The 22,548-nt window shown below is 44.9% G+C and overlaps 1 protein-coding gene and 1 pseudogene across 1 annotated transcript; both read right to left on the reverse strand.

The window, feature by feature from the left end:
* Positions 1–5,265: 5,265 nt before the first annotated feature.
* LOC136660967 (5S ribosomal RNA) lies at positions 5,266–5,385 on the reverse strand (annotated as a pseudogene).
* A 2,233-nt stretch (positions 5,386–7,618) lies between these two features.
* Positions 7,619–22,350, reverse strand: HERPUD1 (homocysteine inducible ER protein with ubiquitin like domain 1). Its single transcript, XM_066637054.1, has 8 exons — positions 22,164–22,350; positions 16,713–16,790; positions 16,550–16,615; positions 14,510–14,634; positions 13,627–13,743; positions 12,915–13,259; positions 10,391–10,496; positions 7,619–9,480 (listed from the first exon to the last, which is right to left on the reverse strand). The coding sequence occupies exons 1-8, from the start codon at positions 22,320–22,322 to the stop codon at positions 9,325–9,327; spliced, it is 1,152 nt and encodes a 383-aa protein (XP_066493151.1). The 5' UTR covers positions 22,323–22,350; the 3' UTR covers positions 7,619–9,324.
* Between the last annotated feature and the right edge of the window lie 198 nt (positions 22,351–22,548).

The following is a 22,548-nucleotide window of genomic DNA, read 5'->3' on the forward strand; positions in this document are numbered from 1 at the left end:
AGGGGTAGTCGCTGGGGCCTTCTCAAGATATGGAAACATTTGTTTCCTGACCATGGGCTGCAGTATGGCTATACCAAAGCTGGAAAGTTGGAGAGGATTGGGCCCTAGGAGGAGCAGAGGCTGGCACATCGTCAGGTAATGGAGGTGGCATCTGGCATACTGCCTCAGGCATCAGGAAGTTTTGGTTCTGCTTGTGGCCTTCTGCGCAGAAAGATCAAGGCACACAGTCTGTGACCCTAACCTTCCTACATGCCCGTAGTAGTTTATTAAACCCCAAACTAGGTCAATTTGCCTCCACCTGAAATGAAATTTGGCCTCTAAACCGGGGTAAAATTATGCTGCCCTTTCTCATCCCACCTCCAGTCTAGGATAAGCCCCCCAAGCCAGGTTTTCCTCTGCTTGGAAGCCGTCCACTATAGGAGTGATCTGAGAAGCCACCTGACCAAGTGAATCGGAACTCCTTAGTGCTCACACTTCCTTTGGGTCTCAAGAGCCCTGAATGATTATAGATGAGGTGAAATAGCTCTGCTCTGGACCAAAAGAAACAGGCAAGGAACTTGTAAAATTAAGAAGAGTTTTGTTTTTTAAGACAGAAATAAAAAGGAGACTTTCATCAGAAATAAAAAGGAGACTTACTTTCATCACCTTCTTGTAGGGAAATGCTCACAGCATTTATTTCCTGGCCATTATTATTATTCATTTCATGTCATGACTATTACTGAAAATACTTTTGTCATATATGGGCAATTTTTCCAAAGTTCATGGGCCCCGGGTGTCAAATGACCTAGCTACAGGTCTCACTCTAGCCCAGACTCCTGTCTCCACAGTGACCCACAAGCTGCCTCTGGGAAGCTCGCCTGAAGGAAGGGCAAATTTTTCTCCCACCACTGGTCCCCTGCAACTGGTATTCAGAGGCATTCAGATTCTGAAAATGGAGCCATTATGGCCCTATGGATGTAGCTATGGACCTGTGTAGCTATGGATGGACCTGTCCTTCATGGATTTGTCCAAGAATCACCTTTTGAGCTATTCAAGCTGTGGCCACCACTTCCTCTTGTGGCAAGGAGTTCCACAGGGTAATGTGATGTGATGTACCTCCTGTGGTATCTCCTAAATCTCTCACCAGAGTTCCATTGGCTGACCCTGGATCTAGAATAGAGGTTTATCTGCTGGTTCAGAACCCATGGGTTTTGAACCTGTGGTTGGAGGACCCACAGAGGACCTCCCAGACATGACTGGAAGCACCTTTCAGTTGCATTTGGGAGGATTTCTTAGGCCCAGAGATGCCACATATAGCTTCTCCTGGCCTCAGAACACCCCCTGGAGATGTAAGAAAGAAACTTCTTTTCCTTTGAAAGCCTCCCAGATATGACCGAAAGATTATTCCAGTTGCTTCTGGGAGGTCAGGTGGGGCCTTCCAGGGTTAGGAACCTGCAGTGAGTCAAATCCACAGGTTCCAAACCTGCAGATAAAAAGGGGTCACCTGTATCACTTGCCATCCTGGCCCCAGACCAGTACTGCAGAATGTCCCCCCACTGGTCACCTCCCTTACCATTGGGTCCAGGGCCCCATGTGGCTTTCTCTGGCCCTCCCAAGGCCACTGGAGGGTTTTTTGGCAGAAAACCAGAAGTGATGTTAAAAAGCTCTCCAGAGGTCTCAGAAGGCCTTCAGAGGACTGAGAGAGCCACATGCAGCCTCCCTGGCCCACTGAAGGCCTCCAGGCACGGTCAAAGGTGGCGGGGGGGCTGGCAGCAGTGCCCTGGAGGTGTTGCACGCAGGGCATTTCCCCCCCAACCTCCCCAGGTACACCACTGTCCTGTATTAACAGTCATATAAAAACATAAGAACAGCCCCACTGGATCAGGCCATAGGCCCATCTAGTCCAGCTTCTCACAGTGGCCCACCAAATGCCCCAGGAAGCACATCAGATAACAAGAGACCTGCATCTTGGTGCCCTCCCTTGCATCTGGCATTCTGACATAGCCTATTTCTAAAATCAGGAGGTTACACATACACATCATGGCTTGCAACCCATAATCGATTTTTCCTCCAGAAATTGGTCCAATCCCCTTTTAAAGGCATCTAGGCCAGATGCCATCACCACATCCTGTGGCAAGGAGTTCCACAGACCAACCACATGCTGAGTAAAGAAATGTTTTCTGTCCTAAGTCTCCCAACACTTTTAGTGGATGTCCCCTGGTTCTGGTGTTATGTGAGATTGTAAAGAGCATCTCTCTATCCACTCTATCCTTCCCATGCATCATTTTGTATGTCTCAATCATGTCCCCCCTCAGGCGCTTCTTTTCTTGGCTGAAGAGTCCCAAACGCCATTGCCTTTCCTCATAAGGAAGGTGCTCCAACCCGGTAATCATCTTAGTCGCTCTCTTTGCACCTTTTCCATTTCCACTATATCCTTTTTGAGATGCAGTGACCAGAACTGGACACAATACTCCAGGTGTGGCCTTACCATCGATTTGTACAATGGCATTATAATATTAGCCATTTTGTTCTCAATACCTTTTCTAATGATCCTAAGCATAGAATTGGCCTTCTTCACTGCCGCCACACATTGGGTCGACACTTTCATCAACCTGTCCACCACCACCCCAAGATCTCTCTCCTGATCTGTCTCAGACACTCAGAACTCATTAGCCTATATCTGAAGTTTTAATTTTTTGCCCTGATGTGCATTACTTTACACTTAAATTGAAACGCATCTGCCATTTTGCTGCCCATTCTTCCAGTTCGGAGAGATCCTTCTGGAGCTCCTCACAATCACTTCTGGTTTTCACCACTTGGAAAAGTTTGGTATCGTCTGCAAACTTAGCCACCTTGTTGCTCAACCCTTTCTCCTGGTCATTTATGAACAGGTTGAAAAGCACCGGTCCCAGGACAGATCCTTGGGGCACACTGCTTTTCACCTCTCTCCATTGTGAAAATTGTCCATTGACACCCACTCTCTGACTCCTAGTCTTCAACCAGTTCCCAATTCATGAGAGCACCTGCCCTCTCATAAATATTTTCAAAGCCTTTCCCAATGGCCCCTAGCATGGAATTCTCCGTCACAGTCATTGCATACGAGGCCCACGTTTTCATTGCACTATGAGAAAGAATACTTCAATATAACCATTTGTTTTCTCAACTCAATGAGTCAAATGAATGGGCCCTGAATTACCTGCATATGGTATACCTCACCTGCAGTATTTTCCAGGTAGCAAGGTCCCCAGATACATGGTTGCAGGCATAAGAATGTATGAGCCTTGCTGAGGCAGCACAAAGCTACATCTAGCCCAGCATCTTGCTTCCCACAGTAACTGACCAGATATTACTAGAAGCAGGGCTGGCCAATCCATGAGGCCAACTGAAACTTTTGCCTTAGACAGCAGATTGGTGGGAGCAAGTGGTTGGAGTACGTGGTGCAACACCAGGTACAGCTGCTACCTCCAGGCTAAGGGCTTGCCTCGCTCCCTTTCTTGGCCAGGCTATCTGACGTCTATTGCCAGTCAGGTTCATTAGAGAACAAGTTCTTGTACAGTTGGATCTTGGAACCCAAAGGGATTCCAAGACATACCCCTCTCAGTTACTGAAACCCACAGATAAGCAAATCCATTGATTCATCCAATATTACCGCTGGATGTGACCAGATATGTTCTCCAGTCACACCCAGAGGTGTTCTGAGGCAAGGAGAGGCTATGTGTGGTTTTCCTAAAAACCGCAATGCCTTTCTGACACCTCTGGAGGCCTCACACTGCCCTGCCTCAGAACACCTCTAGAGGCGACCAGAGAACTCCTCCGGTCATGGCTGGGAGCTCATGTCCAGGTTCAGAACCCATGGTGAGTTGAATCAAAGAGTTCCGAACCTGTGGATAAAGCAGGTCAGACCTGTATTACAAAGATTTGCCCTGAATTTAGCTAAAATGAGTCACTATTAAAGTTGTACTCCTCTAAAGTTGTGTTTATATGCTGCTCCTTATGTGAATGAATTGGGAATGGGACCATACATGCCAGCCACATCCTCAGATACCAATGTGCCCTGTGGCCATGACTCTTTCTTGGCTGTGCCATTGGAATTTGTTTGCAATGTGTCTCCATGTGGATGCATTGGGTGGAGCCTGGGCCTTGCACACAACTGCCAAATTGGCGCAGTCTCCTTCTACCTTGCACATTCATTCATTGGGGGGGGGGAGAATAGGACACGATCAGGGCTCCCTGTGAACAACAGTGGGATTCAAATTAGTCATGACTAACTTGTTCCTTTTGTTTCAGTTAAACTTAATCCCTGCTCAGGTGCTCAGTGATCCAAACAGACTATGTTGTTTTTAGTTCCATGGAGAAAAAAAACGTAGGGACATTTTCCTACATGCTGTATGCTCCTGGATGCTGTCTTCACCTCCTGCAGATCATCACTTGAAGAGGGCAGGATTCATATTGCAGAAAGTACCATAAAACAAAAGGTTGTGAAGAGATAACGAGCAACCCACTCCTCCCACTATTCTCCACCTAAGCTCCTTGGGAGAAGGTTGAATGCAAACAGGGGCTACATGGACCAAAACAGAGCTGTGGCAGAGATCCAAGAGTAGAACTCTCAGAACCATATGGCTTTCACGGGTGCCTTGAAGAAGCACCCTTTCCCCAACTTAAATTCCCCTTCCTTACAGCTGCCATTAGCTTTGCCATAGAAGAAAAACAGTCCTACAGCTTTCCAGTTTGTCCCCACCCACCACCCCCACAAGGGATGCCAATCTTCTGAGACTGCAGGAATCTGCATCCAAAAGCAATCCAGGAGATTTTAATAGGGCCTCCAGGAATTTCCAATGCTATACCTAGAAAAAAAAGTCTTCAATAGCTGCAGTCAGAATTAGCAACGCTGCCCGTATTTCAAAGCACATCTTCCACAGATGCCAGCAGCTTTCATACCATCATACAAGACGGCTATTCAGCAAGGAGATGCTACCACTAAGGAGTTCCCAGAACTATATAAATGCACATTTGTTGTAAAATAGCAAAGGAAAGAGAACTGACTAGTGTGAACTGACTAGGGTGGTTTTTTGTTTTTTGTTTTTAACTATGTCCACAACAGAATCAAGGTTGCTTGCTGAGTTTAAAGAGAAAGGATGTGGAGAGCAGGGAAGATTGGGTCAGGGAGTGCCACCTACTGGCAGAAAGCAACAATTTGTCAAACACGTTCTTTTCAAAAGGCAAAACAATTGATGCACCATTTGGAACAGTAGTTGGCAACCTTCAGTCTCGAAAGACTATGGTATAAGCCTACAGCATCCGGTATTCCCAGGAGGGCTCCCATCCAAGTATTAACCAGGCCTGACCCTGCTTAGCTTCTGAGATCAGACGAGATCAGGCATGTGCAGGGTAACAGTGGCCATTTGGAACAGTAAGTTATAATAAATAATCATATTACATAATATGCATAATCATATTACATAAGAATATATAATTATTCTGAGGTTAACAGGGATCAGGATGTAGAATCTCAGCCTATTCCAGGAACCAAATCTGACTGACCCACCCATGATACCAAATGATGTGGTTGCCTCAGGCAACAGACAGTTGGGGAAGCACCCCTGCTAACTGGATAAGAGGCACTTTTTCAAGGGAGTGTTTTTTTGTCTAGCAAGGGGAGAGTAAACTGGCCTTCCTCACCCCAGCAGTATCTTTTCTAGTGGCTACCTGCTAGTGTTCTTTTGCATCTTTTTAGATTGTGAGCCCTTATGGAACAGGGAGCCATTAGTTATTTGATTTTCTCTGTAAACCACTTTGTGAACTTTTTATCAAAAAGCAGTATATAAATACTATTAATAATAATAATCTGCCTACTTGCCTCCACTGCCCCTTTTCTTTTCACTCCTTGGATTGGGAAAGGGGGGGGACAGAAAGAAAATGTGGAGGACAGTGAGCAAGAACATTAGAGAACAGGAGGAGCAGAAGCTGGCACACCATTGGGGAAGGGGGGATTTGGCATGCCTCCTCAAGCGTCAGGAGGTCTTGGGCCCACCATGCATGGGACCATTTGGAACGGCAATTACTTTTTCTTTGGCCATGTACAAATGGTCCCAAAAAACAGAGGTGAAAACTGATGGAGGGAGTGGATGTACTCCTTTGCTGTAACACAATATTCTGTGGGAATGGGGAAAGGATGCTAGAAAAGTAGAAAAGATTCTGTGAAAGGAGGGAAGGCGTTTTGGTCTATTAACAAGTGGGTGTAATTTTAGGAAATACTCTATTATTGTATTAGAAGGTCTGTTACCATCAGGATGCTATAACATCAAAGGTTTGGTTTGAGTGATGGGTTTACAACATCCTGAAGAATGCTTTGATATGGAAAGGGTTCAGCTTGGGAGAGCTGGCAGAAGGGAGTAAAATTACCAGAAGGCTGAAAGTCCTTGAGATGTAGGGCTGACTGGGAAGGATCACAGGAGTCAGAAATGTGACATTATGCCAATGAGTTAGTGTACAAGCAAGTTTTGATTAGTCAGCAAGACTTCACAGATTTTGGAAGAACTGTGATTGGACCCAACTCCACAAGGAATCTAGAAGACATAGCTATTTAAAACAACCTAGGCATATAGCTGGGCATGCTTCTTAACTGCTGCAGAGCACGCTGCCTCTTCAAACCACCAATGAAAAGCTGAAGTCATCTCTGATAACAAAGGCTAGATTATTGAGTAGTGTAGGCATTAGCTCACTTCTATTTCGTGTTGGCTGCCGTGTAAACTTACCTTTCTCTGGGACTGTCTTAATAGCCAATTCATACAGAGCTGGTGACAAATCCCCAGAATGTACTAATAGATGTTCAGTCAAAAAAAAAAATTCTCTAACCACTTTTTCCAGGGCTCCATTGTGTGCACAAATGTTACCTGCAAGATTCCCTGTTCTTAAAAGTTATTCGTCAGCAATAATTACTTTTTTTTGCACCTTTCACCTCAGATTTCCTTTCCTACCAAATTACACATCACTGCTTTACCAGAAGGGGGTTGGGGGGCAAATGCTCTGGGGCACCATGGCCCTCACCCCACCCACATCCATTTCCCCCCCCAGGCATTTCCAAGGCCTTCTGAGAGGCGGAAAGGCCGCACAGGGTCTCCCTGGCCCCCAGAAGGCCTTCTGTGGTCTGTGGTGGGCCTAAAAACATCGTCCAGTTTCTGGCATAAAACTGGAAGTGACATTTTTAGGCCATCCAGAGGCTACAGAAGGTCATCTGGGGGCCAGGAGGCCATGCACAGCCTCTCTGGCCATCAGAAGGCCTCCAGACACGCCCTGTGGGGTGGCACTTTGCAGTCCTGGCCCAAAGCAGCACAGGGGTCAGGACTGCAATTGTTACACAGTTGTGCCATTGGCTGTTGCACAGGATCCCTGCCCATGACTGCATTTCCCAAATGTGTTTCAAAAAGCACTAGGGGTTAACATTTCCCTGTGAGAATGGAGGAAAGACTAAGGCTACTTAAGCAAAGTTTTTCCAGGCTTGTCAGTAACATTGCCCAAATAATGCACATGATTGATGCAACTTCTCAGAAAAGTAACAGTGATTTAGACATTCTCTTGTAGTTTAAGTGATAAAGAGAAAGCAGACAGGTCTGTCATACACTGATGTAATGTGCCCTTAATGACTGACTGGGATCATCTTTCTTTCAGAGACCATATTGCAATTATACAGTGAATATCCTTTGGACCAGCAGTACTGAAGTTATGTTAAACCATCAGTAGTAAAACTGTTTAATAGATAACATACAAGAAAAGAGTTGAGCAGTTTATGTACTCAGTTATACAGAACTATATAGTTTGTAATGTACTACTTATATCAGAGGCTTGCAATTTACACAATGGCATTAGTGAAAATACATGTCAGCATCACTTGAAAGTCAGAATATGCATACAGGTCAAGCCTCCATATATGCAGATTCAGGACCTGTGGTTTTAACTAACTGTGGATTCTGAACCCACAATGGAGGCTGAACCAGAGTTCCCCAACACAACCAGAGATGTTCTCTGGTCATGTTCGGGAGCCTTTCTGAGGCCCATAGAAGCCTCCAGACAGCAACTGGAAGTCCTATGGACTGAACCCACTGATTTGTTTATCTGCAATGGGTCCAAGAACAGTTCCTCCACTGATACCAATGTCCAACTGTAAAGGAAAAGCTTCCTTCATGTAGACTACCTAGACCAATTGTAACCCTGAGTTGTAAGGTTCACATGGCAAACTCACAGGGTTCTAGAAGGAGGTGCAGGCTGTGGGGCAGCAAAAGACACAGAAATATTATGAATACCTCCAAAGCAACAAGCAATAAGACACTTGCAGAACTTGAAGGCACTTCAAACATTGCTGCTCTTTAACTAGTTAGAACTTAATCACAAGCTAAATCTGCTTGTGATATTTAAAGTTCCTAATATACGCCACACATTCACAGCTGCAGCCACACTTTCAAGAAGCAAGAAAGCATTCAGAAGCAGCAAAAACATTTGAGAGTTATTCTGGGAGGATTTTGGAAGCATCTTGATTAACAGGATGCACAGAGTCCGAGGAAGAAAGCAGCAGCAAAACTAAGGCCCCCCCACCCCCAAAAAGAAAATAGACCATCCAGTTCAGAGCAAGCCCATGAGTTTGTCATGCAATGGAAAGTAGCATCTGGCAACATTATTTAACTAGATGCACTGAATACAGAAGCAGACATGGACAATCTGGAGAAGCTCACTATGCCCACAGGAGACTGGGCCACTGATCATCTATATTCTGAAATTTCGAATGTGGGGATAATATTTTGTTCTAACACAAGCACTCCAAATTCTACCCAACAAAACCTTCCACTATATTTTTAACTATATAACAGGCTCAATTTGCACCTTCTGTGGAAGGCTATTCGCACAAAATACTTTTAGAAATTATATTAGGGAAAGCACAGCTTCTCTCCATTTTTGGCATCCACCTTCCCTAGAAAAATCTTATAATACATATCTAGCAATTCACTGGTTGCATAAGGTACTACACTCAGTGTAGTTAAGAGCATTAGATACATTCCAAAAGGAATCAAGTTGCATAAGCAGAAACTACCTGCTTCTTTAGCTCTGTCCACTAGCAGCCTTACATACATTAAGTACAGAAGTATACATTGCTATAGGCCCTAATTGTAATATGTACCATATAATTCACTGAAGCTCCAGAATATCACCATACGGTTGCACCCAGCTTTAGCTGTTCAACACAGATCCTTCTTTTATCTGAGGATGTTTCGTCCTTTCAACATTTAAGCTGATGTTCAGTCCCATCTCAGCATATTGCCTGCTTCAGTGAATGGCTACAGTGGTGCCACAGAGTTAGTTGGCTACAGGTGGAGGACTCTCAGGCAGGAGGGATGCAAAGAAAGCCTTGAAGAACAGCCATGCAGTGCTCATGAATGAAGGTGCTGCAGGCTGAGTCTCTGGTACAGCTTCAGAGGCCTCTGCTTCACCAGGATCACCAATATTTTCCTCCTAGCAAAGAAAGAAAGAGAACTAATCCAAGGTCTTTTTCCAACTGCATCAACCGCTAATATTCTCTTAAGTACTTGGAGGTGTGCATTTCCTGGAGGCTTCATACAAAACAGTTACAGGTATAGTAAAACCCCACCATAACACTACCCACAATAATGCAAATATTGATAAAATGCCATCAGTGATTGGCTCCCATTCTCCACCACACTCCATTCCTAACCCCAGTTAGGTTAGGAATGGAGGCAGGGAAGAACGGGAGCCTGGAAGAAATGAAATGACTGCCTTATTATCATTCGGGACTGGTGTACAGAGATGGTGTGAAACTATAAATTCATTCATTCATTCCACCTTTATTGGCATAAAATGAAACTAGAAGTTCTGCACTTCCAGATTTCAAGGCAGTGCACATCAGGCATGGAAGGATTTTGTTTCGAATGCAGGGGCACTACACCCAAGACAGCATCGGGCAGTGTTTGAAATTGTGCTGCCTCTATTTTTGATGTGTACAGAATACAAAAACATGCTAAGGGTGCAAACCTAACCCCTTATATCAGTGCTTTCCAGCACTGGCATAGCGCTGCCAATGGGACATGTGCTGCATCCTGCAGTTGGGTGTCACTCATGGAGGCCTCCTCAAAGTAAGGGAATGTTTGTTCCCTTACCTCAGAGCTGCACTGTCCTCATGTCAGTGCTGGAAAGCACTGACATAAGGGGTTAGGATTGCACCCTAAGAAAAGGAGACCAAGACTGAAATTCTAGGCATGCTTATTGACACAAGCAGCAAGTTCCACTGAATGAATGACTTGATTCTGAATAAATGTGGTTAAGACTGGGCTAAAAGTCCATCTGAGTCTGACTTATGATTGTTCAGAAAAACAACGCAAAATGACAGGATCACAAAGGAACTTACTGGCAAGTTATTGTTTTGGTCTTGGTTAACAGCTTCTTCAGGAGGAACATTGTTTTGAGCAGGCTGAACTTGCCTCCGCCGAAAGGGGAACCATCTACCCTGGTGCCTAAAATGAGACAAAAAGATAGGCAGGTTTTAAAAAGAAAATCATGAAATTTGCATAATTAACAAAGCATACACAAATGTAGCCAAGAGGAAGCCAGAACATTGTATGCGGCATAGAAGAAAAGCATTTGCTTTGGTTTACTAGGCAAAGAGACACCTCTTTAAAGAGGTGAATTGCCTATTTAGTAAGAAGGTGGTGAGCAACCATCCCTGTTCATCCAAGAATAAGTCTGTCCCACTGGTGATTACTAGTGTCTCGCTCGTGCCCCTTTAGGACAGAACACTATTATTCCTTTTGCCACATAAACTGCTTTGAACACTGTTTAGTGTGGAGGAGCAGTATATAAATACTCCAGGTACTGCAATTTTCTTATGAAGAGATGCTATAAGGCCAAAACAAGGCGATTGTGCAAATTGCAGTTTGGTTCAGTTTATACCAGGGCTGGCCAAACCCCAGCCTGAGCACTGGTTCCAGAGTTCAGCCAAATCCATCTACCCCATGAGTAGACCTTTCTGCTCCACTTCAGCATCAAGCAAAGTCCCCCTCATTCGGGGGACAGGGACCCTCTGGGCAGTCGCACTGTCATCCCAGAAAGCTGTGCAACAGGATGTCCAGGCAGATGTGACTGCCCAGAGAGTCCCTGTCCCCCAAAACAAGGGGGACTTCATGCATCACCAAAGCAGAACGAAAAGATGCGGTCCAAAAGGGAACTGCTTTTCCTTTGCACAAGTTTGCCCACTGCTGCTTTATACCAAAAAGCAAATTATAACTATTCTGTGCCCCTTTTAAGCATCACAGAATGACTGCCTATTCAAGTTAAAACTTTACAGCCTGCAGAAGTGTCTGATGTGTTGAACTGTTTTTAAAATGCATTTGCTACTAGAGCACATGTTATTATTCTAAGATCAATAAGCATACTGAGAAGATAACAGACTTCAATATCTAATACATACAACATGCATTGTCCTTGTGTTACTTTGGGGTTAACAGCAATCATTCATTACAGACAACAGTGAGACAAGTAGGCACTTAAGAACATAAGAACAGAAGAGCAGCCCCACTGTATCAGGCCAAAGGCCCATCTAGTCCAGCTTCCTGAATCTCACAGTGGCCCATCAAATGCTTCAGGGAGCACACAAGACAACAAACACAACCCGTGTCCTGGTGCCCTCCCCTGTGTCTGGCAATCAGAGGCAGCCTACCTATAAGACCAGGAGCTTGCACACATATACCATGACCTGTAACCCGTGATGAACTTTTCCTGCAGAAATCTGTCCAATCCCCCTTAAAGGCATCATGCCATCACTACGTCCTGTGGCAAGGAGTTCCACAGGCTAATTACAGGCTGGGTAAATAAATATTTTCTTTTGTCCATCCAAACTCTCCCAACACTCAACTTTAGTGGATGTCCCCTGGTTCTGGTGTTATGTGACAGGGAAAAGAGTGTCTATCTATCCATCCCCTGCATAATTTTGTATATCTCAATCGTGTTCCCTCACAGGCACCTCTTTTCTAGTCCCATACGCTACAGCCCTTCCTCATATGGGAGGTGCCCCAGTCCAGCGGTCTGTGATCTGCAAAACCAGTGAGCTACAAAACAGGTTTCCCATTTACAGGTAACAGGAGTGCAATGGTTCCTAAACTTTTTAGCACTGGGACCAACTTTAAAATGACGCAATCCGACCCACCTAGCTCTACAGGACTAACAAAAAACAGTTTCACTTTACCAGCTGTTCAAGTCTCAGTATTTATCCTTTTTACTATGGTGGAAGGGGCCCACCTTCTGGAGTGTTGGTCCCATCAGACTGAGACCATTCTCATGGTGTTACATTCCTCTCGGCCTGCTCTTCAAAGTGGACCGAGGCACAGCGGCCTACAAGAAAACACTTACATGCGGTTTAGTTGCACTTTCTATAGGATTCAATATATTCTCCTTGTCACCTATCAGCTTGTCAGTTTCATGACCCACCAATAATCAGGTTGTGACCCACAGTTTGGAAAATACTGCTTTCATCTCACCCCAGCAGTGTCTGTTCTGGTGGCTGTCTGCTGGTATTCTTTTGCATCTTTTTAGATTGTGAGCCCTTTTGGGACAGAGAGCCATTTAGTTATTTGATTTTTCTCTGTAAACTGCTTTGTGAACTTTTAGTTGAAAAGCGGTATATAAATACTGTTAATAAATAATAGTGGAACTACTGTAAATGTTTAGAACTTGACACAGTACTGCCATCTTTCAGGAAATTAGGCTAAAGAGATGCTGTACCCCTTGTCAGTGATCAATGAGTAGTCTCCCCAAGTATCTTCTTTTAAATAATGTGAATCAACTTAATAACTGGTATGTGGCGAGAATGCATGCACTCGTGAGATAACTCAACTGCCCCCTAACCCTGCAAAAAAAGCCCAATAGTAGAAACTTACAAGAACATGAGAAGGGTGCCAACCATGACCATAAAAAGTCTGCTCATGCTGGAGTAGAAATAAACAATGTTGACGAACACGTAGAACAGAGTTGCAGAATAGAGCCAATCCAGCCAATCACGATTGGCTTCTTCGTCTTCTTCCCTTAAAGGACCACCTTGTGCGTTCATTTGCAGATTTTGGTTAACTCCTGGATTCACCTGAGGGGGAGCATTGGGATTCCCAGGCTGGTTGTCAACAGGAAATGGACCAGGAAGAGGAGCTGGAGCAGCAACAGGAGCCACTGGGATGTCCTGTGTACTTTGTGTAATGGATGAATCACTAGTAGCAGCACTGGCAGCCATGCTGAATATGCAAGAAAAAAGGAAGGAGCTCATTTTGAAAGCAGGAAAGAACTTGCTGAATCTTAATCCACGAATTAATATGCATTAGCCTGGGAAGTAGCCAGGAGACTGCTTCTTTGCCTGTAAAATGGCAGCAGTGGATTTTATTGGCCCAAATAAAATGTATCCATCAAGACAGACTTCAGCTCTGTGTGCCCAGAAAACACAGCTCTTCCCTTTCTGTGTCAAGAGCTTGCCTGACACAGAAAGGTTCATCATGTGGCTTTTTCAGCTTCACTTTACTGATACAAAGAGGTGGACAGTGGCCTGGGCAGGCTCTAGCATTTAACTCCTAGTAAGAATCAGCCAAGTCAAAGCAGAAAACTTACTACTGCATGTAGTACTGTCTTGCGTAAATCTGCTGGAACCACAACTGCAACAGGTGATACGTGGTATATGATGAATATCCAGGATCAAGGCCTTGAAAGGGAGGCTGTAGTTGCGACCTTCATAACACACACACACACAAAAGATGCTTGATGAGAACAGGTGTGCTGCTAGCATTTTTCCTCTCCCCCAATTTTAAGGTACACAGCAAAGGCTTTTGTAAGGTTTTATGCTGCCAGCCAAGTACGTGCTATACAACCTCATGTTAGATCTCTATAACACACTCCTGACCCAGGAAAAAAGGAGAACTTAACTGGGTTACATTCAAAGTTCTACTGGAAGACAACTACCTGCTGCTGTAAAATATCACGAGCCTGCAAATATTGCCTTGGTGTCCTAGCCAGTTTACCTGTTCTTGCCACCAAATCTCTTAGGCTTCTGGCACGCCCAGGAGACTTTGGGAAGAAATAGGAACTTCTCTTAGTTGCACCAGAGTACAAAGAAAGTAAGAAACAGCTTATCACCTTAGCTAAATCCCAGCACAAGTGAAGACAGACCCCACTTTCCCTCTCCTGACACCTAAAGGGCTCAAGGAAAAAGCAAGGTTCTCTTGTGCTCCAATTCTAGGATAGGAACAGCAAGGGCCCCCACTATTTCTCATCTTACCCAAAGGACACCACAAGCAAGACCCTTGTGGTGGGATTGTGTGTTGCTGAGCATTCTGGCCAAGGAGCCAGCAAAAGCTCCGCATGCAAGGGGATCTACAGATGCCCATAAAGCTCCACTACAAATACAAATATATTTTAGGAATGACTAAGGCACAAGCCACCAGCAGAACTGATGCACTTGTATAAACCAATTTATTTCCATATGCACCAAACATACCTACTGGCAGCTTCTCTTGTAGAAGGCTGATTGGAAGATCTCTCCCTTTGACTCCAGGCACAAACCGAAGATCGTACAGAAGAATGTTGGCTAAATGTTGTCCCCCATTGCTTGGCTTCAGTAATCTAAACAACATTGAATATGAGAGACTGTGTGTTTGGGGGGCTGCTAAGGAACATTTCAGTGTTCAAAGAAATACTTCCCACAACAGTTGCCATGTAAAGTGGGGTTTGGTATACCAACTCTCAATGTGAGATGTGCTACCAACATTCCACCTGTGACTCGGAGTCAGCCTGTGGTTTAATTATCAGACATCCAACAGTCATCTTAGCAACATGCTCCTGTTAACAAGTTGACCATCAGATGTCTAAGAATTTAATACAGCGATTTTCAACCAGAGTGCTGTGAATGATCCACATGTGTGCCACCAGAGTTTGGAAAAGATCGTTTATTAATAGGACCACTGGGGGATCTTGAGTCCACCACTTGCTGTGTAGTATACCTTTCAATTTAAAAAAAAAAACTTATGATGTGCCTTGACAATTTAGAATCTTGTCAGTAATGTGCTGATTTAACATGAGATGAAAAAGGTTGAAAATCACTGATTAACACAATGACTTAAAGACAGTAACTTTGCAACCCCACCTCTCCAGCTACAAATCCACTTCAATGACATACAAATGTCATGTTCATCAGACAGAAGACCAAAGTCAATGGCCAACCACAGCAGCCTGTGGATTCTGATGCAATGCAATACCTGAATACAGGCTACCAAGCAAATTACACACTACATGCCAACTTTTGCCATGTGGGCTGCTACAGCTTCAAGAACAGCAGGGGCTCAATCCACTAACAATTATTATGTGCAATAACTTATAAGTATACATTAGGAATAAGTTTATTTTTTAAAATTATGCTCTAAAACAGGGGTCTCTAAACTTTGGCCAGAGGGCCGCATCAAATATTTGGCACGGTGTAGAGGGCGAAAAAAATATTAAATATAAAATTTATATAAATAAATTAGAGATGGAACTTAGATGAAATTCACTTAGATGAAATTCATTCATCTGAGTGAATAAATGAATGAATGGGATAATTCATTCAATCTCTCTGGCCCTTAGAACACCCTCCAGATGCAACCAGAGCGCAGCTCCAATCATGTTGGGTCAAGTGGGCCAGAGGCTTTGAGGGGACAAGAGGCTGGCCACGGGCCGCATAGAGGCTTGCTGTGGGCCGCATCTGGCCCCTGGGCCAGGGCTTGGAGACCCCTGCTCTAAAACATGAGAATTCAGGATAGCCCAGAATAGCCAAAAAGAAATCCATTTCCCAACACTATGTTTAACTTACAAAACTGTCACAAAATGCAACAGTAACTAGTTTAAATGACTTTCAAAATGGAAAAAATGTATGTTTATCACGTGCTACTAGCCATGATGGTAAAGATGACAACAAAAATGCTCAGACAACATACCTTTGGGAACCAGGAAAGGATGCTTTCCTCCACTGTGCCCCCAAAGTGAGCTTTCAAGGGCACTGTGACAGCCTAGATCAGGACTATCCAAACTCCTGCTTGTTTATCCAGGGTTTGGAAAAAGCCCCTCCCCCCCGGCCGTGAATGGTGCTTACCATTGCACCACAGTGCCTCTTATTTTGCAACCCAATTTCTGCATAGGAACACACTGGGCAGTTGCATCTGCCCAGACATCCTGCTGCACAGCCTGCTGGGATGCTGGGCAATAGACAGGACTACCCAGAGTGTCCCTGTGCAGAGACTGGGTTGCAAAACAAGCGAAACTGTGACAGAACAGAAAGCACCAGACAGGACGGGGAAGGCTTTTTCCAGACACAAAGGTCTCCACTTTGGAGAACGCTGGTCTAGATGAACACTGTCTTGTTATATAGACCAGAGGTTCATGTTCTACAAGCTTCCATGAATAGTTAACTAGACTGAGCTCCAGGTGACAAAATTCTTTAGATACCTGAAATACTCTCTTCAGGACAAGAGTAACCTAAAAAGCTACATGCAAATATCTAACATACCTTTCTGACAGTCTCTGGCACATTCTTTGAGTTGCACACCAGGTGGACAGCATGCATCGCTTCCTGCTAAAATATAAACCAAACAAGACAGGATTCAGTCAACCGCATTTACTTGGTTGCACTACAGACATCAAAAGGAACATTTGCATGTAACATTAAGTACCTTGGCAAAAACCTCTTCCAAACGAAGGTGGTTGTGTAATAGTTTCCCAGAATAAATCAACCTCTGACAGTCTTCAGGCTTTAAAAAGAGAAGAGAACATATTGATTAAATCTCACTCTGTAGGGTTATGCAGAACATTCATGGTTCAGTTCTTGTTAATGTGTTCATTTTGAAATGAAATTAAAATACCTGCAGTCCAAAGAGTATCTCCCGCCTAACTTGGAGCATCTGCGGTCCATCTGTTCTGCAGCCACATGACTGACAATGGCGCAACGGCTCAAGCAAGCAACATTCGTAAATACATTAGCAGGTTTTGCCTGGCCAATCAATTCAGAGGTCCTCAACCGTAGCTATGATGGGCAATTGGATTTTGGCTTTTGCTAATTGGATTTTTAAGAGAAATACCATGCAATTCTTAATTTGTCTTAAGGGATATGGGATATGGAATAAACAGCTTCCATCCACAAGAAAATAGTGTTTCAAATGTCACCACATGCAAGATCTCACAGCTGTTTCACCAAGCCATTGTTTGAGAAATAGTGGAGAGAGACTCCACCTATAGAAGACAAAGTACAAGCCCAAAAGACAAACCAAGCCTGTTCACACTGATGCCTTAGAAAAAGTATCAGTCAAGTTGACAGCAACACAGTCCATTTTTGGACTCAAGTTTTTGATGGTTACAGCTGTTGCTGAGAATTGGTTCCAAACACCAAAGCCAGTTTCAGTGGCTTCAAATTCAAGAATTGGAACCCATTATTGGTGGTTTTTAATAAGCGCAATGGACAGCCATTTCTGAACCCAGATGAGAATGTCCATCTTGGGAGAAGATTAAATAATCAGAATCCACCATAATTCACACTGATAAAAATACAGTAATTGCCAACCCCAATTAAGCATCTTGTTATCCTCATTACTAACTCTTTAAAAAAAATATTGTAACCTTACAACAAATACCTGTTTATGAACCTCATTTCTTGCATCACAGGTTTCCATTAAATCAGGGTTTCTCAAACTGTGGGTTGCAACCTGATTGTTGGTGGGTAGCAAAGCTGCAACTGACAAACTGGGGAGGAGCAGACGGGGGTGCAGAGATGGTGGTAGGCTCTGCTGCCATATCCTACACCTTCTCCTGGGACACAGGTTTCCTCAAATCTGCATCCTCTCAATAACGGGCGCAGAACGAAGGAGATCCTTTGGGGCCACCAGGTCGCTACGCAGGGTATGGGAATGAGGTACCCTACTGCACAGGGTAAGTTCCCTTATTGAGGAGACCTGGTGGTGCTTCCCTGGCCCCAATGGAAGCACTGGTTGCCATTTTAGCGCCACTGCATCCTTGGACACTAGGGAAGCTTAGGATTGGGCTGCCTGGTCTTTACACATTTTTGGGAGAATGGATCATGGCAGATTATAAGTAAACACTCTGAATCTAAAGCCCTGCGTCCAGGACCACAGTACTCCAAGGTCACTGGAGATCCTCATTTAATTCTGAGGTTAGCAGTTCATAGTACACCAGTATCCCCAGGGTACAGTCTGGGAGTTAAAGCAGAATCCATAATTTTGTTTTTTTATTGTGGAATATTTTCATCTCTACCAAAAATGTGACTGAATGATATGCCTGTCCACTGAACCGCTTACTAATTGTACATGTTCTTTTCTTGTTACAGAACAAAACATTTTAAAGAACTGTCGGTTTCTAAAAAAAAGAAGAAGCATGCCCCCCAGCAGTTTCAGAAGGCTTTAAATACACTTATGAATTTGCAAGTGGCCTAGGACTTTGCTGTTGCAAGCTGTTCTGAATTCAGATACAGGTTGGGCATCCCTTATCCAAACTCCTTGGGACAAGAAGTGTTCAGATTTTTCCATATTCTGGAATACTTGTATATATGTAATGAGGGATCTTGGTGACAGGGCCCAAATCTTAAGTCATTTATGTGTCATACATGCCTTATACACACAGCCTGAAGGTAATTGTATACAATTTTAATAAATTTGTGTATAAAACGTTTGTGCATGAAGCACAGTTTGTGATTTTATTTCTTTTATTTCTTTAGGCAAAAAAAATTTTTAAGTCATATTGGCACTCAAAAAAGTTCTTTATTTTGAAGCATCCTGTATTTTGGAATTCCAGATAAGGTTACTCAACTTGTACGATATTTGTGACTAATCAAACGAGACAGAAGGAAAGTTGCATCACTCTACAGGAAACCTTTTCTTGGTTCCCGGTTACACTGCAAACACATGGCACACAGGCCTGTCTGAACAGTTTTGTATGTTTGCATTACAAAGCAAACATATGAATTTGATAACAGCATGTTTGCTTTTGTTACCCAACCCTCATCAAGGATAGAAGAATCAAGTCAGATGTTTGCGGTTAATGATTTTTGCTGTTGTAAGCATTCATTTTAGAGTTTGTTCTTCACAAAAGTGGCAACTTTTAAAGTTACTTCCACTACCATCACAGTAGCAAAGCAGATACAAATATTTGGTTGTCAACAGAAATAAATCACAAGCTGCAAGCAAGGGGGCAAAATGTTGCCGCTTCACACAGTCTGACATAGCAGAACAATCATGCTGAATCTTGGAGAACAGAGTGACCAGCTGCTAGGAGAGTCCAGATTCTGGTTGGTTGGGTTACATAATACTGCCTGTTGATGTCGAGAGAGCTATTTTGCAAAACACAGCTACAGAAGAATCACAGTTGACCTCAGAAACACACCTTGTAAATACTAAGCTAAGAATTTACAAGAAATAACAAAGGCTAAAATGAACAGAGACCAGTTACTAATCTAATACATAGCACTGAAGTGCCACAGAGATACTTTATACTCAGAAGAACACACAAGCGCTATTCATTCCCTAGTTCAAGGGTTCTTAAACCCACTTTTTAAAAGATAATCTGTCCAGGACCTACCAGAAGTGATGTCATTAACCTGGAAGTGATATCATGGCCAGAAGTGACATAAATTTAGGCTTCAAACCTAAGCCTTGATCAGCAAAAAGGTCCCATTTCACAGAACACCTGCCCTGCTCAGCTCAGAATTCAAACATTCCAGCTTGCAAGTCAAAGCTGAAAGCAGAATTGGAACCTTCTCCAACCACACAGCCTTCCAGCATCCCATCTTCCTACCAATTCAGGACAAAGCATCTGAAAGCACCCATTGGGAGCCCATCCTGCCTGGCTGCTCTGTAGCCTGTATTTTCATCACTGTGCTGTATGGTGACTGAGCTAGGTGCTATGCAACCCACCTGAAATTGGCTCACAACCCAACTACTGGGTCCCGACACACAGCTTGAGAAACGCTGCCCTAGTTCATGGGAGGGAAATGCTAGATTTCAATTGTTGTATAAAATGAAAGCCTTTTCCAAGAAAAGGAAGCAGATGGGAGAACCGAGTGTGCTTTGGAGAGAAACTGACTGAAGAAAGGTTACAGGAACCAAGAGTGTGGCTTAAAGGAAAGCAAACTTATGCAGGGAGAAAGAATGAGCAGTAAACCAGATAAGCAAGTATTGGAGAAGAGGGCAAAGGACAGTGGACAAATACTGAACTGGGACATAGGATATGTTGACTGATTCCACCTGCACTGATAGAGGGCTGGAGGAGGAGGAGCAGCAAGAGAAGAGCAGAAATGGCCACCACTGCATCCTGCAGGGCCAGGGAAGCAGCTGGAGGTCTCCTCGGGGTAAGGAAACTTTGGTTTATGAACCTGAATCTTAACCCATTTTTGCCTGGCCTGCAGATGTACAGATTTGATCCCTGTTGCATATGTGCAGCATTGGGCAGAAATGGCTTAACTTGAAGTACATATATGGGGCTGGATGATAGCGAGGGCTCATCAACATCTCCAACATCTGATGCTTCCTCCTCCATGCTGGCTATCTCTTGATGCATTGAAGGTTGCTGGCCCAACAATGAGGCCTCAGAGATCAACAGTAGGTAGGGGATTGCTTTACCCATCCACCTCCATCTGTCTCTTGGCTTCTTTCCTTAGCTTGCCCCAGACCCAAAACAGCCTCAGGTAGCCAGAGATAATCTCTCATCACCAGAGTTATGAAGAGTCAGCTGGAGTCCCTGAGATGGTTGGGCAAGTCTGAAAGCAGACACAAATATGCCTGACAATTCTCCACAAGCCAATACTAATGCCCCTTCGATGTGGCACCAGTATAGCACTCATGGATAATGAGAATGGCTAGGGAGAGGTAGACTTATTCTGCCCAGAATTCGCAGGAACTTGCATATAAAGAGCTGACTATATCATCCCTAAGCTCCACTCCTTGACCAGAACTCCACCCACCACTCCCACTCTCCAAGCAATGAGGAGTCACTCACTCAGCCTCCAACCACCCTAACCAATAAGACAGTGTTTCTCAATGTTTATTCTCTGCTGTACCATGTCCCAAACCGCTGGGGGAGGCAACTAAACAGCCACCCAGCCACCAGGTAGATGGGACTCATTAGCCTGGGAAGGCAGCTCATCTGAGAGAAGGAAAACTCTGATCCCAAACCTCCACTGCCTTGTGGCTACATCCAGTTATGGAAAAGACTTCAGGAGTCAACCTCGTGGCAAAATCCGGAGCCGGAGTCCCTGAGGCAGTTCATGGCTGAACACAGTCATGTTCTGGCAACTCCTGCAACACCACTGCAACCAACCATATTGGCTTCTGCCTTTCCATTGGACCATTTCAGCGACGTGGAGAGGGGGGATTTGATGCATGGGTAACAGTCTATCCTCCATATCTACTTTACCCAGGCTTCGCACACTGGAGAGGACACTCTGTTCCAGAACCACTATTCAGAGCGCGATACCATAGTCTTCCAAGACTGAAGGATGCCTACCATGTCCCTTCATCCACCTATTGGAAGTACCACCGGAAGTAACTGGTGATGACATAATCTCCAGTTACTTCTGAGTTGAGAGACCAGATGCAATGTGACAACCACCAGTAAGAGGCTCAGGGCGGGAAGGAGAACTTTTCAGAGGGTGTGAAAAGCATGCTTTGTAGCTCTGCCTGCCAAGCAGAGCCTCCTACTGAAGCTTGTCACATCATGTCACTAGCCTCACTGCCAGGCAGCAGATGTCTGGGGACCCCACAAGTACCACCAGACACCACCTCAAGTACCACCGGTTGAGAAGCACTGCAATAAGGCACTACTCCCAATCCCAGCAAGAAGACAGCCTTCCCATCACTCCATCTCCACACCACTCTGTTTCAAGGCAGACTGCTGCTGGTCTTACAGATGCCACTGGGCTCCCAGTTGCTTGAAGGGCAGGATCATGTTAACCAAGGCAGACTGCTCCTGGCCCTGGAGGCTCCACTGAGCTCACAGTCGCCTGAGGAGTGGGGCTATGTTAACCAAGGTAGACTGCTCTTGGCCTTGGAGGCTCCACTGAACCCACAGCCGCGGGGGAGGCTCCACGGAGGGGCGGCAGAAGGAGAGAGGGAAAGTCTCACCGGCTGGTCGGGGTGGAGGCTGCGCAGCTCCGTCTTGAGGCGCCGAACGCTCCAGGCTCGCTGGGCTGAGAGAAGCAGGTCCGGGTGGCGCTGCGAGGGGCTCTTGACGACCAGACTGACCGCGTCGCTGCCCTCCTCACCCCCTTTGCCTTCCGCCATCGCTCCTCCCTTGCGACCACTCCCTCTGTCAACTACAACAGCCGCCCCGGCTGCAGCGCCACCTCCCTTTTATAGCCTCTGCCCACACGCTCCGCCTACTCCACTTCGCCTCGTTGCTGTGGCCTCTGCGGATTGGCTGGCGGAGGGAGCGATGACGAGACGTGGGCCTATCAGGAGCTGCTTTGGGGGTGTCACTCAAGGGGGAGAGGACTACACGTGAGCGCGG

This window comes from Tiliqua scincoides, chromosome 9 (genome assembly GCF_035046505.1).
Source record: "Tiliqua scincoides isolate rTilSci1 chromosome 9, rTilSci1.hap2, whole genome shotgun sequence".
Taxonomy (NCBI): domain Eukaryota; kingdom Metazoa; phylum Chordata; class Lepidosauria; order Squamata; family Scincidae; genus Tiliqua; species Tiliqua scincoides.

What these genes read in the sequence shown, in the direction of transcription:
- HERPUD1 (XM_066637054.1), bottom strand. Translation starts at nt 22,322, where the DNA reads ATGGCGGAAGGCAAAGGGGGTGAGGAGGGCAGCGACGCGGTCAGTCTG. An exon ending in TGCCAGAGACTGTCAGAAAG is followed by an intron (nt 14,635 to 16,549) that starts GTATGTTAGATA and finishes AATGTTGTTTAG; the next exon opens with ATTACTGAAGCCAAGCAATG. An exon ending in ACAAGAGAAGCTGCCAGTAG is followed by an intron (nt 13,744 to 14,509) that starts GTATGTTTGGTG and finishes TGTGTTATGAAG; the next exon opens with GTCGCAACTACAGCCTCCCT.